This window comes from Bacillus rossius, chromosome 1 (assembly GCF_032445375.1).
Source record: "Bacillus rossius redtenbacheri isolate Brsri chromosome 1, Brsri_v3, whole genome shotgun sequence".
NCBI classification, from domain to species: domain Eukaryota; kingdom Metazoa; phylum Arthropoda; class Insecta; order Phasmatodea; family Bacillidae; genus Bacillus; species Bacillus rossius.
Genome location: NC_086330.1, coordinates 164,579,174 through 164,597,339, shown reverse-complemented (window position 1 = coordinate 164,597,339; position 18,166 = coordinate 164,579,174). Strand labels below are relative to the sequence as shown.

Sequence of the window (18,166 nt, the reverse complement as noted above, 5' to 3'; positions counted from 1 at the left end):
CAATTGTAATTGCTTTTAAACATATTATGTTAAAGGCTGGTTGTAGATATTCTCGTTACATGATCCATAAAAAAATGTTTAATATATTTAGATGATTTATATATTTTGTTGTAATCACAAAATTCGAACTAATAATTTTATATTTTTTGAAAATTATTAATGCTGATAAATAATAAAATTTACGAATTTATTTTATTTCTTATTTTTTATTCTATACCACTATACATGATCAAAGATTTTATTTGCCATAATTTTAACATATGTCATTTTTATAGTTAATATGTAACATATTTTATGTTTAAATTGGTTCTATATTGTCCTGAGATTCCATAAACATCCAAAATAAAAAAGTCAAAAGATAGAATTCAGATATTGCAAAAAAAAAAAATAAACAAATAATAAATAAAGGAGTAGCAGTGTAGGTGGGCGGCAGCCTCCCCGTGGTCCCCTGGGCACCGTGGAAACTGGGAACTCTTAAAGTGCCCAGGCCAAATGCCGCTTTCCATCGGAGCGGGGAGAACCGCGGTAGACCTCAGAGAGATCTCCAAGCAGACTTTATATATTATTATATACAAGCAAACAAACGTAACCTATCTATATCCTTTCTTTTACTCTGTTTTTAACAAAATGGTCATATATTTAGATTTCATTTGGCAATGATTTAGATTATTTTTTTTCCTATTAACTTATAGAAACCTTGGTTAGGATTAGAGCCATGAGAGGGCTAGGGGTATAAGAGTTTTTGTCTCCATGGAAGAGTGTTAACCCGTTGATAAGATGGTGTGACCCACTTAGTCAAGACACCTATTGATGGAATACTCAAAAACTACATAAATGGGGATACAAGTTATTTGTACTCTCTTTGACTGCGTACAAAATAGAAATCATCACTGGGACAAAAAATTATACAAAGAACATATCAGGAAACGAAAATATTTCGGTGCAAGCGCAAATGTCGTGGTGACATATTCCGGGACGTTCCAAGTGGTTGTTAGCATTAGGTTTATTTCGATAATTATTACAAAAGCTATTCTCTCCTTTCATAGTTGGGTAGTCAATGTAAATATAATTTAGGTACTAAAAGATCAAACAGAATACCAATGTACAAACTTCCTAACGAAGAGGTTTTGAAGATAGAATAACGGGATTTTTCCTGGGAGTATTGTTTGACGTATGAGACAATTGAAATCAGCAATGTACTATGTTTTACATTGTTTTCAACTTTTGTTGGCACTCAACATTAAAGGTCCGATCAATAAATATAACAGGAAGGAAAATATGAAGATAACTGTTCATTGTTTTGTTGTAATACGTGAATACAACCATCATATGGGTGGAGTGGATATGCTGGAAAGCTTATTAAGACATCATTACATTACCATGCGCACCAGTAATTGGTATATGAGACTTCTTTATTACCTGTCTTTTCTATCACCTTGTTGACATTATCATAGTCAACTCATGTTCGTTGTATCGCAAACTTGGTAAAGTCAACATTACATTAGCACAGTCCAGAATCAAACTTGCAACTACACTTTTGGCAGCCTGCTAAAATCTCTTTCACAGTAAAACGAGCCGCCATGCAATGAAATACATAAACTGTGTGTAGCTAAGAAGTCAAGGTGTCCAACAGCACAAATACCACTTCTATAGAGCATCCTACTCTTAGATTGCAGTGTGAAAGTAAATGAGCGCATTCTCTCTCTTTCTAACACACGCCGATTGCCGTTAGCGCTATCATTGTTTCTTCGTGCGTTGTTGCTAAATATCAAACGAAATTTAAATTTAAATTTTTGTACCAAACTTTTTTTCATTTTGTATTGCATCGAAATACGCATCAGGCAATGCTTATTTTGAATACTTGACAATTTTTTAAGTGTCCGAAAAAATTAAAAAAACATAACTTATTCACTGCGAACTGTTTTGAAGTATTCCGAGATGTTTCACACCAAAAAAAACCTACATGTGTATTTCATTCAGATTTTTTTATTAATAAATTAATGCCCTAGGACGCCATTGAACAAATGTTAAGACAAAAACTGTACAGGTTTCACTTAAATAATTTTTTTTTAATATATTGAAATGCATTTTCTCACAAACTGACACACCAAAAAGTTGACCAGCGGAATTTTTTTTCTATTAAAGATAGATGGTGGACGAAAGCGTAAAAAATGTTCACAATGAATTGAATAAGTTTTTAAAAGCAGCTCCATCTCAATTGCTTCTACAGTTTCCGTGGAAATAGCTGTTAAAGATGTGTCTTATCAGTTCAAGAGCGCACCGCATTAGAGGTTTATCTCACAAGCTGCCGTCGTAAGAGGAAACATGGTCGTGTGTTTAGATTAGTGGGGTTCTGTCCTGCAAGCAATTTCAAATACATGGCTTCCTTAGTCAACCATGTATTTCCTTAGAAACGCATTTCTGAAAACCAGTCTGCCAGTTAGTATCGCGTCCCGCGACGAAGCAACGCGTTGTGTCCGGTGACTCGTTACAGTTATAATTTTGACAAATTATATATTAACATACGTGATTTTATTTTTTACATTTATTTTTATTACGTACATATAAAATATGGAAGATAGAACACCAAAAGAAATTATATCGTTAGGCTACGCGGGAGGGAGCGCAAGATTGTGTTGAATGTATTTGAGTATTTTTCAAAAAATATGAGTGTGTGCAATGCAATTAAGGAAGCTTACAAAGCAACCGTCTGTTACGAACGAACCATTTACAACATAAGGACGGAACTGCAGCGACATGGTACCCTTAGTACCTAAGTACGCCTAGTAAGATAAAAAAAAAGACAAACAGAAAAATGGCCGAAAACAAACTTACGATGGCATTGAGCAGAGTGGGCTACGGCGGATCGTTCACACTTTTTTGTTTGCTAACATTCCTCCCAATTTAAAAGTCATTTTAGCAAAAGTGAATAGTGACGAATCACTGCCAGATTTATCTCATACCACCCAGCATAGGTTCCTTCACGACTTTAGGTTTGAGTATTTAAGAAGAGGAAACATGGCAGCATTCATAGAATGTAACGACATAATTCGGTGGCGGCATACCTACTTGAGAGAAGTAAAAAGATTTAGGGATTTAGGAAAACCAGTTATCTATACAGATGAATCTTGGGTAAATGTGGGGCTCAGTGTGGAAAGGGCATGGAAAGATACAACAGTGAAGAGTGCTCGGCAGGCAGCTATTGAAGGCCTTAGTTCAGGCCTTAAACCTCCTACAGGACGAGGTGCACGTTTTCATTAGTGCATGCAGGTAATGAGGACGGTTTTGTTCAAAATGCTGCCCTTGATTTCTTGTGCAAAAAGAACACAGCTGACGCTCATGATGATATGACTGCAGATGGGTATGAAAAGTGGTTTGCCAAACAACTTTTGCCAAACACTCCAGAGGGATCTGTTATTGTTTTGGATAATGCATCATACAATAGCAGGATGTGTGAACCGATTCCCGTGCAACGTTGGCATGTGGGGGATATAAGACAGTTGCTCACGGAGAAAAGCATTCCTTATGATGCCAGTATGATTAAGCGGGAATTGCTACACATAGTAGGACGAGAAAGGCACAAATACAAGAAATACAAACTTGAAGAAATAGCCAAATGCGTAGGTCTAACTGTACTTCGCTTGCCCCCGTATCATTGCGAGCTTAACCATAATGAAATGGTATGGGCCCAAGAGAAATCGTTCGTAAGACTGCATAACACAACTATCAAGGCACATGACATGAAGTCCTTTAATAACAAAGGGTTATGACCACGTATCAAAAGAAAACTGGAAAAGTTATGTCCAAACTGTGAAAAACATGGAAGAAGAGCTGTGGATAGCTGACGTACTTCAAGATGACGAGGATAGATTTTTGATAAGTTAAGCCTCGTCCAATTCATCCCAGTCATCTCCACGCCCCACCCCATTCTTCTGGTCAGCTCTGTTCTACTCTTATGGAAGGGGTATCAACATTGGTCAGCGGTAGAGATAGTGATTAAAAGGTACCAGGTGATGTTATTAATTTCTTAATCAAGAAAACGTTACATTTATTGTATATATTCCTATGAATCAAATGTGTGTGAACAGATTCTTGTTGTGAGTTAAAGTTAAATAAAATTCCTCATCGGCACAGCCTAAACGCGCAGGAAGATTTTGATGATTATATTTCTTTACATTAGAACAAAAAGGGATTTTTATAACCTTAAACCCATACTTTTTTCTTCCCCTTGCAGTAATGGTTGCTACAAAAATATTTTAATCGAATCTTGAACATAATATGTAAAATGTATGAAATAAATAGTAAGTAATTTAATACCGATCATGGTACAAAATTTTGAATTATTTTTCTATCTTTTTAAACACCAAGCATTTTATCAAACATTAATTTAGACAAAGTTTTGGAAAATAATTATGATATTTACAAACAATTTAAACAGATTTGATAAGGTGTCTACTAAGGCAGTTACGTTTTTTTTTGTCCGGTGAAATTTTTTTTCGAACCCATGCAGTTATGGATGGTCGTATCAAAAATTTATTTAGAAAACATTTTTTTGCATAAGGTACTCTGAGTTATCATACGTTAAAATGGTTGCGATATTATTCATATGATAGGAGTTGTTGCGATTCTTTTTTTTTAAAAAATCTTCCCCATTTAGACCCAATTGTTCTGATTTTTCCCATAACTTACTCGACCGAGAATTTCCATTACCGTATTTTATTTATCATTTTGGACTTGACTTGTCCAAAAATACGGTATTTATTGGGCCCATGAAAATGTGATATATATATGTGGGATTTTTAGGACATAAAAGAAAACTATAAGAAATTTTCGTCTACAATAGGTAGTTTATATTTGAAATTTACATAAAAGTCACATTATTACAATTTTATATGTGTAATAGTATAAATTATTATATATTACGATATGATTTCTTAAAATGCTTCTTGTTCGATCCGTATTACAAAGACACACATCTCCTGAAATTCGTAATGTGTTAGAGATTTGGCAAAAGCGCGCGCAATAAGCCGTGTACTGCAATCTAAGAGTGGGACGGGCTATATATATCAGACATGACAATTAAACACATATATTTTTCAGAATAATACAAGAATATGCTGCATGTTTCAACATGTTCAAAACAAACCTTTTAGTATTCAGTTGGTGTGGCATTGGCTCATGTTTCAACATACGTAATAACTGTTTCATGCAGTTACACTCGTCATAAACATTTTTATCAACAATAATTTTACATAATTACATGGTTTCCTTTCATATGGACTGATGCGTAATTGTTTTGTAGTCATAATATGAATGTATTGAATGTACAAAAGTGCTATGAATAATTATACATATATTTCAGTAAAAGCTTTTTTATGATTTTTTAAAGTTTTTTATTCTTATTTAAACCAATTTTAATGCCATAAGTATGTCACAAAATATAAAAAAAATCATTTATAAATATTTTAATGTTTTTCTTGATGAAGATTATGTATAATAATTTAGTTAAGCGCTTAATAAAACTTTCATTTAAAGTAAAATATTTATAATAATAATTTATTTCAATTGAAGAAGCATGTAAATTCAACATAAACTATTTCACTGAGTTATAAAAAATTGTGCATTGTAGGGTTTAGAATAATCAAAAGCATATACAGTTACATATATAATTTATTTTTAATGTTTTCGTATTTTTCATATTTCCTTTTTAGTTTGTCAATTTAAATTTATATCTCATCAAAAAAAAATATCTGGATGTAAGTAATTAGATAAGCCACGTATATAGTTAATTTTCTTAAGTTCTTATACCATTTTTCGATATTCGAGCATAAATACAGTGAAGCGTAGTTACGTTAACTTTCATGGTATTAAAAAATTAAGTAATACATTCAAACTAAATGAAGAAAAAACTGAGCATTAATAACTTACAAATTAATATATAAAAATTCTTTTTATCATTTATAATGTCTTTATATTTGACCGTAAAATGGGTGAAAAGTCGGTCAATATATATATTTTTTTTAAATTACAAACTCTGAAAAGAACAAAGAGAATGTAAGTTATGGGGTAAATTTATAAAAATGAAGAATCTATCAACCTTTTTTTTTACAACGTCGTGAAGTTCCACTTCTTGAATTGTGAAATATTTTAAATATGTTTTTGACATCAAAAATACCTTCTGATCGAAATAAAATTAAATTAAGATTTTGGAAATAATAAATAAACGTATCTCAAGATAGTTTCTCATGTCCAACATAATCCTAAATATCAGTTCTTTTTTTTTTAACCTAACTAATTACTAAGTGTATTTGGTAGGGGTCTGGGTAGGGAAGAATCTAAGTGCGTCTCAGGCCGAAGCCTATACGCTCTAAGCATGCAGGTTATGAACCATGCAGGAGAGGAAGCATGCATCATGTGCTAGGAGGGAATTGGCCAGCCATGGCAACGTTTTAGCCATGACTAACTCCCCTCACTGACTATTCTAAGTTAAAACTAGATAATTTGGGCCCAGGTAAAACCTGGATAGACACAGGGAAAACCCTGGGCACTGACATGCGGGATGCAAAATTTCATGCATTAATTACAAGCGAGTTGGACAGAGTAGAAAGGCTACTATGCAAATGGGCGGGAGCTTGGACATTTTGTCCGCATTTGGTTTGGTTGGTACTGGTCTTTAGGGGCAACATGGTGTCGTTCTTAAGTTATAACAGGAGTTAAAATTATTTTAAAAATAAAAAAATATTGAATCCAATAAAGCAGAATAGGCAAGATAAATCTAAGCACAATATGCCTAATAAGCTTAATACAATTATTTTGGATTTCATATACGAGATAAATAGAAAATAAATTGGAAGAGTTTGGTTTTTGTTGGTTAACTTATATTCAGACAGATAATTAGTTCTAAATTTTAAGATTGCCATCTTTGTGGGAAAAGAGGAAGGAAATGAAAAAAAAAGGATTTATTTTAAATAGTACTAAATATAACCAAGAATCAATAAAAATGTATAATCAGAAAATTCTATTCTGTATACTACATTCCAAATAAAGATGCGACTGTAAAAATTATCTGTATATAATGAACGGTATTGGTAAATAGTTTAGTAGTAGTATAATTATGCTGACTCGAGGACATGGTTTGCCAGGTAGTGATTGTGGAGTCGGCCCCACATCTTGGATTTTCACGTTTCGGCGGCCATATTGAATTACATTGACCATTGTCTTTCATCTTCAATTTTACCTTGACCTTAGCTGCCATTTTTTTCTGGAACTTTCCTCCATCTTATATTCTGATATATCCAGCCATTTTGGTATTGAGTGTACTACTCCCTAAGGTTGCGCAGTTAGTTATGCTGACATCACCATTAAGTGCTCAATAGCATATGTTGCTCTTTTCGTTAAGGTTGAAACTACCGCCATTTTATTTTCTAAAATCACACATGCCATTTTGATTTGACGTCACGACAACCATATTGTTTTAATTTGCTGAAGATCGCCATATTGGATAACGTCACGTGCTGTTTTGCGATTCTGAGGAAACAGCTATACAATTATTTTTTCTTATCTTCTCTAGGTTGATATCTAGAAGAACGTCCAGCTGCCATCTTGTGTTTTATATTGTGCTGGTGGCTGTCATCTTAGATTATGTACCTAATGTACACACATAAATTACTTGAATATTTTTTGTTGGGCACCAGTAATAATATCAAATCAATAGAATTTAGTTTTGGAAGTTACTTTCTTAACCATGAAGATTAAAGCCTTCAAAAAAAATAAAAACGGTCAGGAATAGCATTGGTCGAATTATTTACCCTTTTCACCAAAAAAAAATAATTCATTCATTTTACCACCCAGAAAGATTTACACTCCAAAAACGGCAACAAACTCGCAGTCAAGCAGCACTTCTCAAACCAATCGTTTTATCAATTTAGCACGATAGTTTTCTCACAGTTCTATAACGAAAACCCGCCACCGCTTGCGACGCACGGTACAAAGTGATTACTTACATTTGTCTCCACGTCGAGGCCACCGATTCCCAATAATAGCTACAACTAGGCCAATGCTGCTACCTGTGGTCGAAAACTACGAATTAAAAATGTCCTAACCAATGTTACTTAGCATGTCCCAGACCACAGACGTTAAAAACGTCTTCTTAAATCTATTATATACGTTATATTTTGGAGCCGCCACATAAAACAGCTTCTCTTGCGGATGCCCAAGCGATGACTAACGACGAGTCTACGAAATTGCATCCACCATGCCGGGAAGAGGCAGATGCGTAACCTTACCGACAAATCAAAGCTTGGCTTGAATTTTGAGTTACCGCTAGAAGTGCCCTCCACCTTAACCTCCTCGGATAAACTTTACGGTTGGTAGCAGTAGAGGCTTGATTGATCATCCGTTGCCACTCGTCGGTTACAGTTTCTACATGCCGTATAGTGTCCTGTTGCAGCTGAATAATCTGTTGTTCCTATTGTGCGAGATAATATTTCAAACATTTGACTTTATTCTCGAACTGAATTCCGGTTTCGTCGATTCTTTTCTTCATTTCTTCTTGGTTCTTCTTTATGTCTTCAATCTCAGTTTTCAGATTATATTTAAACTCATCTTGACAGGGTTCTTCATCTCATTCATCCTATCTTCTCGGTAGTTCTTCCTTTCATTCGTTATAGCTACTTGGCAGTCTTCATTTTTTTCTTCAACTCTTTAATTGGCTATTATCAATATAATTTCCTTATCTTTTTGGCAATGCACTATATTATTCTTCGTTTTGTTTTTCATTTCCTCTATTTTATTATTTTTTCCGGTGAACAAAGACATTATGTTTTTACGTTCGTCCGGCGGCATCTTTCGTGTCCACATATACACTTCCATCCTATCACTACTATACTATGCACAACACTGTAATGTACCCTATGAACTAACATAAACCTATAATAAAAACTAACACAACTTTACTACTATTGCTACTACAGTTCCTAACACAAATTTTAATACAAAAATCTGAATTTTTATTATTCTTTCTAATGAACAATTGATTATTTTGTAAATTATTTTAATGGTCTATCCTAATCCTGACACCATAATGTTAGGACCCATTTGGGGAGTATTGGCTTCGTAAACGATAGCCCAAATAATTTTTATTACAGTTTAAGTAATTACAAATATTTACATTATTAATACCTAATTATACTTAAAAATGTCTGATCACCAAACACTGGCACTTAAATTTTTTTTTCTGCAATACACTCAATGTTTATCAAGCTACACATTTCGCACTTCACATTGTAGCTAGTCTCAACAATGGTTCACCCCTTACCTCGCACATGTACACACACACAGTTTCGCGCCACTCAGTCGCACTCTGTCGATCCCGTCACTCCGCATTGCGCCTATCTTGATGGTGTCTCTCACCTTCTTCGCCGATGTCGTACTCCCCATCGGAACTCTTCAAACTCTTGGAAATCTCGTGGAGGCTAGCGTCACCGTTTAAATACCTGTGGCACCCTTCACTAACCCACGAGTCTGGCCGTGACGAGTCACGTGATAATTGTTTGACCCGACGTCCAAACAGTCCAGAAAGGGGATGTTTATTCATGCCATTCCGCGTGGTGGCCTAGGAAAACCCGCAGTACTCTCAGACCACTTAGAGGGTCATTACGTTGTCAGTCAGAGTGATAGGTGATAGGTGGAATCAAAAGGTAGATGGGGTAGCGAGGACCCTTGTAATCCTGCCAGACACGCGTGGCATGCCATAAGACAGCATGCCATACGTCAGTGGCCGTGCAGAGCCACCAGTCAACTACGAAACTGGCGTGAGACGTGGTCGTGTATCTGCATTCGTACCAATACTATGTAAAGTCAAAATTATTTTTCAAATAAAAATTATTCACGTAATGGTGCCTGGTACATAAGAGATAAACAAATCGATAAGGGTAAAATTATTTTGTCTGCTATTTAAGGTAAAATTATTAAATTAAATTTAAAAATATAGTAAAAACAGTAAACGTTAACGTGTTTGTAACTGTAAACCATATGTGTGAATATCATATTAATTGGAAGGATTTACTGTGAATTCGCATATTAATAGACATGTAAACCTCGTCCTATCAGTGTAAACTTAAGGGCTCCAGTAAGTCAGGGGCTTATCGATTTCAGTGAGGTGGTATGACGCTTGGATGTGCGCGGTATCACATTTAAGCGCAAGGTTGCGTACTGGCACGCTGTCTTCTAGTCGTGCATGGGGCAACTTTGAAATCTGAGCGATAACCATTACATAACATGGCAGAGAAATGAAGATAAAAGTGTAATATAATGCGCTTGGGTGCTTTAAGGAATCTTTACCGGGCGTTTAAAGTCTATATATTAATCTAAAAACACGCGTTTTAACTATTTACATCCTTCTAAAATAAACAGTTTAAAAACGTAATACGGAAAACACCCTACCCATCCACCCTCACCGCAAAATTTAGAGAGCTTAATTTTTTTTTAAAGACACCACTCAGATAACGTGAGCGTATTTCAAATCGCGTGGTTTCATCCCAAGTCTAGCACACTGTGTAAGTGCTGGGTAGACGGGGCCCTAAAGCAGTTGAAATAAATTTTGAACAACACGGATCCTAGGTGCCAGAGCCAAGGGGATTTACTTCCCGCCAAACCCCTGAAAAACCCACTCTGCGGCCTGTGCGGCCTCGCTGCACACGATGACGCGACGGCGGGCGATGGCATCACTGTGACCTCGGGTTATCAGCGCTGATTGCTCGGCTATGAACTTCGCAGAAACCCCATCCTATCACAGAGGCAGGGGATTCACTGGAGTATGTTTTCACAACGCAAGATTCATCCGTAACTTCCCCCTTCCTTCACGAGCATGTTTCTCCAGCCCCGCGAATATATAAGAACACTGCTACTGCCATGGGTTTGTAGTTGATCTCCAGACTCCTCTGTACCTACTGAAGGTGAGTGAATTTGATGCAATAGCGCTTCTAACGCTTATTATTTAGAAAAATTATAACCGAAAGTATTAAGCTCATAATTTATTATATCTTAAAACATTTATTTCTCAATTTTAATTTAATAGGTACTATAAAGATACATGGAATGTAACAATAATGATAATTATTTGTTTAAAATACTTTATATTGCAATATGTATTTGCGAATTGCTTTAAAATATATTGTGGTGATAAACCGAGTTAAAGTAACATAGATATCTATAACTTTCTAATTTTATTATGCATTTGTTTTTTGATTTATTTTGCATCTCATCTGCAAAAAAAATAAAGTTTTACAAGATAAGAATTTGCATTTACACAAAGTTTTATGCAAAACATAATTTGAAATAATCCCTTAAGAAAATAGAAGTTAGAATATTCAATGCTTACAATTTACTATCTCAATACTGTATTCGTATTTTTTTTAAAGGTGACAATATAATGTACAGTACTTACACACATTGGTAATATCTAGTAACATAAAAAGAAAAATGATATACCAAAGTTAATTTTTATTTTAACTAATACGTACCTTATCTGATATTTTTTTAAAAATAATATTGATAATGAAATATTTGTATGCCAACGATAAAATACCCTGAATTTAATTTTTATTTAGCCTTCTTTAGCTCCGAAAAGGGTTTCAGTGACCAGTGCAACACAAGATAAGGGGTCCTGATTCCTGAAGGTCACAAGGTTAAAACTATTCCGGGAAAGGTTTTTAAATTAAATTGAATTTATTGGAGGTACTTGGACAACACAAACAATTAATCCTTGGGTAAGAATACGAACCCAGTATAACAGTGAACATTATTTTTAAGTAATATATCTGTCTTTATGTAAATGTACATATTTTCTTATAACTAATTTTTTTCCAATTACAAAATTTAAAAAAAAACTAGTATTCGTAATTTCATTTGTATCAGTGGAGGGGTTGTGGGAAGAAGTGTTAAAACAATTTTTGGCCACAGTTTGCTTTAACATTCTTTCATTTGTTGATGGGTATGATATATTTTACACAGGATTATGGGAGCAGGAGGAAAATATATGTCCCCCTCCCCAACATGCGTTCACATTTTGTCAAAGCTTTGTGACCTCGAGCAGTGCTTGGTACATCCCTGGTCGGTTCCAGATGTCGGCCCTGCCTGTCTGGAGGCACAGCATTGCGCCGGGTTTAACATATTAAATAATGCATGTCTATGGAAATAGTGTAATTAAAAAAGTATTGTTGAAATGTGGATTAATGAAACATACCTCTATGTAAAAAAGATAGTTCAAGATTTTTTTTATTGCCTGAAAAGAACTGGATATGAAGTATCATGACTATTCCGTCATGAAGTGAGTATTAATAAACTACGATTATAGCATTACATCAACGAAAAATAATTCCTTTCAATGTTTTGCTCATCTGATGAGAAATGGAAGGGGGGATCGTTCTTATTACATCAATTATGATCCCGGCAATAGTGGGCCCTCCCTGAGTCTAAAGCACCTAGCAGTATTCAAGACGTAACACCATGTCCAAGTGCAGGGATGCAGGGAAGGGTGCAAGTGTGTATTGTAGACCGGCCGGCGGAGAGTGAGTGAGGCTGTCCTGCAGACTCAACGAGTCTCGACAATGCAGCTGTCAGTCCTGGTGCTGTCCGTGGGCGTCGCTCTGTGCGGGGCGGTGCCACGCTACGAGCTGCCCGGACCCTGGCCGGCGACCCATCAGGGCCCCTTCCTGGAGCGCGAGGAGGCCGCCATGATGCCGGCGGAGTTACTGGTGGTCAGCTCACGACACCCACTTTAGAACATTCATCCACTGAAGGTCGAGGCAGTTAGGTCCTTAGTTGTTTATATAAATCCAGTCAAATTAAAAAAAATAACTATTTATTTAATAGAACCGCTAATGCTTATTCGACATTCTTGGTTAATGTTTCGTCAAACACATACAATTTCAAGACAGGCATATTTACGATGATGCAGAAATTTTTTGCAATTATTAGTTTTTACAGTGTTTCTAAAAACTTAGGGGACATCTGCTTTTGAGAAAATATTGGCTAAAATAATAAAAGCGCTTACTGTATTTAATTAATCATGCGTTTTAGCATTGGTCAGGAAAATTTTCTTTTTATAATTAAAAATTAACAATTTTGTATATAAACCCAATAAATTGTACATTACATTTATTTTATGTAAATTTAAATTTATTAAATTTTTTAGTACCAAACAGAAACAAATTTTATTTAAGGGTTAATTTTTAACAGTTTTTATACATCTATACACCAATTCGTTGAACAAAATTTCGTACGCATTTAATATTTTAATAAGACATAACATTTATACATAACACATAAAAGTGAACAAATGGAAACTACATAGTTATATACTGTGAAAAAAACTATTTAAGCAAAATTATACTTTACAAATACATTTTACAATGATGTTTCAATTAAGCATCCTTCGTTTAGGTACTATTCATAAATTGAACTCTGGATTTTATTAGTTAAAAATATGAATGTAATATAGAAATATTTCATTAGTTAAACAAACAGCAAACTTAACACTTTATTCCACATTACCAAAATATGTACAAATTAAGTTGAAACTATCGCAGTTATTTCCAAATTTAGTTCTATTTGGGACTTAGCAACACACTTATTCGACTGAAGTCCCACTACATATTATTATTTAACATACGTAGGTACTGGTTCGTTTTGTCTTTGTTTACATGGCTTTGTTCTGAATAAGTCATTATCGCTAATTTACTTTTTACTTAACAAACTTCTAGGACATTATAACTTGGTAGCCACCAACAAGGCTCTTGCAAACAAAACCCATTTGCCTTAAGTCAAAATAGATTTTTCTATGATAGAGTAACTGATTAAATAAGTTCAGACACCCACAATCACCAATAACATTAATATTTTTCCATATAGGTAAGATAAAAAATATTTATTCTTGTTTTGTATTCGGTCTTACTTTATGCTGCATTCAATATATAGAAACTAGAACATTATATATATACATATATATATATATGGTTTGGTCTTTGTGTTACATTTTGTATCAGATGTGTTCCTTCATTTGTGCATTTTTTGTTTATTAACTTAATTCGCGAATTATCTTTTTAAGATTGTAACAGGAAGTCACAAGAAAAAAACAGTGTGAAAAACCAATCTGTTGCAAAATATTTACAATATTACAATTAGATTTTATAGGTTCCGTGATGGAATACTAGCATGGCCATATAGATAAACCAAGGTTGCCAATTCAACTCAGGACAAATACATAAATAATTTTTTTTACTACAAACAATGGTTTATCCTTTCATTTGCATCGATAAATCGTGTAGTAGTTTGCTATTTTCTCCAGTAACCATTATATAAAGTTAAGTTTAAATTCAAATCTATATAACAAGTGATTACATCTAAAGGCCGAGAAACACTTGTCCGCGCCTGATCCGTGTGTCATACGTGCGGTCTGTCTCACGGCTTCAGGTCACTGTTCCCTTACAAGCTAAAAGGGTCGCTCTGCGCAGGCGCGGGAGAGGCCTCGCCGCTCGCTGCAGCCGGGCGCGCCGCAGTACCCGCTGCCCGGCGCGCAGCCCGCCCAGCGCGACAACGACGTGGCGGTGTCGGCGACGAGGGAGCGGGGCGTGGGCACCGTGGTGGACGCCCAGGGCCGCGCCAACGTGTGGCGCAGCGACGACGGCAACACGCGCGTCGACGCGCACGGCCGCTGGACGCGCGTGTACGACGGGCCGGCGCGCGGCCAGCGCTCGCACAGCGCGGGGGTCGTGTTCTCGCACCGCTGGCGCTGATCCTCGCCCGTGCACAACAACACGTGTGAACACATACATCTGCCTTGCTGCAGAAACATTGCAAAGATAACTTTTTAATGTGTCTAAAGTAAACCTTGTAGAGATATGTTTCTGCACTGTTCCTAAAACTTATTATTACCTATCAACTGAAAAACATTTTTAAGGTTATGTAACTGCAAAATTTAGTTTTAAGAGACACCACCTGCTATCAATTGGAAACATCGTAAAAATAAATTAACCGTTATTTCTTTATGAGCATAAATCTGAAATATTGCAAAAGAATACAATTTTTCATTTCTGCAATGTACCCGAGTCGTTGAGATCTTGTTTAGAATTTAATTGCAAGTCACTTTAAACGAGCACAAATAAAAAAATTGTTACTTTGTGTGAATGTGCAAATGGGTTATGTTGCAAAATTTGTACAGATTTTAAATATGATAATGTAACATTTTTTTTCTTTTGAATGAAACATATTGTGATTTATGAAATATGACAGCAATAGGAATTCACAAGTATTCACAGGTACCAATTTTAATATGTGGAGGGGTGTGATACTTACGTTATACTTTTTGTCACAGGTTAAGGAGTAAAGAGTTCAAAATAGTTTGGTCCTTCTCGATTCGGTGCCAATGCTAGCATACGTTTTGCGGTATAACTTCAAATTTCTTTTTTTTTCTAATTACAAATACGTAATGTAACCATACAGTATAATTATTTCAATGACTGTAAATTGTTTCACTGGTGTAATTGCATATACGTGGATAGATCAAGAATAATCCTTAAAGTAATAATTACAATCTTGTTTCAAAGTTTTTGTTTGAAAGAAATTTAGATACAATTAAAAAAATATTTTAATTTGATATTTACGACATTTTTAAGTTTCTAAAATTTCTTCTAAACCAACTACTTCTGGAAATATTTCTGTACAGATGATAAGACCGCACTTTTTCCAATTTTTTAAATATTAGGAAAAAGATTTGTTACTTCGGTTCCATTGACATTGCCCTGTTTGTGTTTGTTTAGTAAAATTATGTTTTAAACTCTCATATTTTATGCATGATTAGGTTACTAATGTACTATTTTGCAGGAACACTATTAGTCCAATTGAGCTCTTAAGTTAGACATAAGATATTTTATCTTTATAGATACGTTTGTAAAAATTTGGTAATTCTTGTATATGTTCGTATAAATATTTAATATAGTGAAATGTATCATGTAATGTTTAGTAATTGAAAATAAATGGTTTTATGTCCAAACAAGGGCATATATTTTCCTTTGAAACATGCCAATGCTAGACTCAGATATCTAAGCATTCTACCAGAGTTAATATATATATAAATTTTATCATACATTTAAATGTTTATTTTGGCTTTAAATTTAACTGAAAGTGAGGCTGAAGGAGGAAGGAAAAACTATTAACGTGTTACAAGTAATTTTCTTTGGCAAAGACTCAATTTTTGTACCATAAAAAATATTCTTGTATCGAAAGATATTTTCAATTTTTTACACTTACTGAAACTTCGCATTACATAAACATAATACGGTATCTAATACTACTAAGTTCCGTTATATATTTAGGCCAAAAACTTTTTAATTTAAAATCAAATTACTTGAGCTCGAAATGGTACAGCTTCCACACCGAATAAAATTATATTCTTGAACACTTCTGTTTTTACTGGCTTACGTCCTTGATTTCCATTCGTGGCATATTTTATATTTTGGAATTATATTTATTTAGTTTTTAATCACTAAATCATTCTGCGAAATATATATACACATACTGCTATTAGTTTTGTGAAATGAGAAGATTTTAAACGCACATAAAACACACATACAAAAAAAATAAGCTTTAATAATTTAAGATTTTTACCCGAGGTGAATACCAATTAAACTTCGCTTGGAAACCTCCCATTTTTTAGATTTGCCATACAGTGAATTCCTCCTTGTTACTGCACTCTCACACAGATCGTAGCAGTGATCGAGCAGAACGTGTGTCTTGTATCCATTCATCGACACCATGGTAGTACTTCTGGTTAGCTGCGACGTTACGCTATTAATTGTTAATTTTTTTTTACTTAAAGCAGGAGTTTTGGCCCGAAAAATTTGAATGAGGTGTGTATAAAGCCATGTTAATATATGTAACTATAAGTTTATTGCTGAATAAGTTTTTTTTTTTACTTTTTTGATGTGTTGTGAATCTTGTGACGTACAAGCATTATAAAAGAACCGTTTTCTTACTGCATTCCTTAAGTGCGTCATCTTTCCTTCAACATTAGTAAAGATGCCGCGCAAAAATAAAGGCAAGATGCCGCAGTGTCAAAAATATATTTGTTAAAATTATATACTTGCGAATAGCGACAGATAATTTTATTTATTTTGGCAAACGAAGTCATGTTTTTAATGTTGGTGAATAGGGATTCCCTCTCATTAATCAACCAGGTAAAGTGTTAGCAAACAAAGGTTCTAGAAATGTCCACACAATGGCACTTAAATAAAAGGGGGAAAACATCACTTAAATAGGATGTTTTAATGCAGAAGGAAGATACTTAACTCCTGTAGGTATAATAAAAGGTGAATCAAAAACAGGAGTTGTGTGAAAAGCAATCTGCAGGTTCACATGTGTACATGAATCCAAAATCATCCTACATAAGTGTTGAATTTTTTCTTTGATGGTTTAAAGAACATTATTTTCCAAGAAAACTAACAGGAAAAACATATTTTATTCTTGATGTACATGCTTCCCTTGCTTCTCTCTCTTTTTTTTTTTTTTTGAAAATTTTTTTAAAAAGAAGGCGGTGTTGTAATTGGTTTGCCTAGTCATGGAACTCGACCATTCCAATCACTGGATCGCTCGTTTTTTCGGCCTTTTGAAGGTAACAAAGAGGCTAGCATGTTGATGCGGGAGCATCTAAGGTGAAATATAATCAGATATCAAGCAGGACAGCTTGTTGGTAATGCATGGAAAAAAGCTGCCACTGTTGTTAATGTTGTTTCAATATGAGGCGACTGGAATCTTTTCTTTTAAACTTAATGCAATTGCCGACCATTATTTTTCAATTTCTGATGCAACTTCAGCTTTTGTAAAAACGGAATGTAATCAATTTGCTCCGGAGAATGTCGAAGTACTTCATGGAGATAGCCCTACGAATGCTCCTATTATCCCAGACAGGCCTATTCAGTCACCAGTGCCCTCTAAAATTCCAATTGATATCTCATTCCAGTGTAAAACATATCCTACACTCTTTACGTTTAAATAGACTCCAACAAAGTATCTCCAACAAATAAACCCACTAGCACAACTACCTCCTTATCTGAAACGATGATTTTAACAATGTGCACTGATTCTTACCATAAGAGAGAATTTAGAAACT

At 34.6% G+C, this 18,166-nt stretch overlaps 1 protein-coding gene across 1 annotated transcript; it reads left to right on the top strand.

The window, feature by feature from the left end:
- Nucleotides 1-10,925: 10,925 nt before the first annotated feature.
- Nucleotides 10,926-16,054, top strand: LOC134527088 (holotricin-2-like). Its single transcript, XM_063359439.1, has 3 exons — nucleotides 10,926-10,955; nucleotides 12,591-12,758; nucleotides 14,514-16,054. Exons 2-3 carry the CDS (start codon nucleotides 12,609-12,611, stop codon nucleotides 14,793-14,795), a joined length of 432 nt encoding a protein of 143 aa, XP_063215509.1. The 5' UTR covers nucleotides 10,926-10,955; nucleotides 12,591-12,608; the 3' UTR covers nucleotides 14,796-16,054.
- Nucleotides 16,055-18,166: the final 2,112 nt, after the last annotated feature.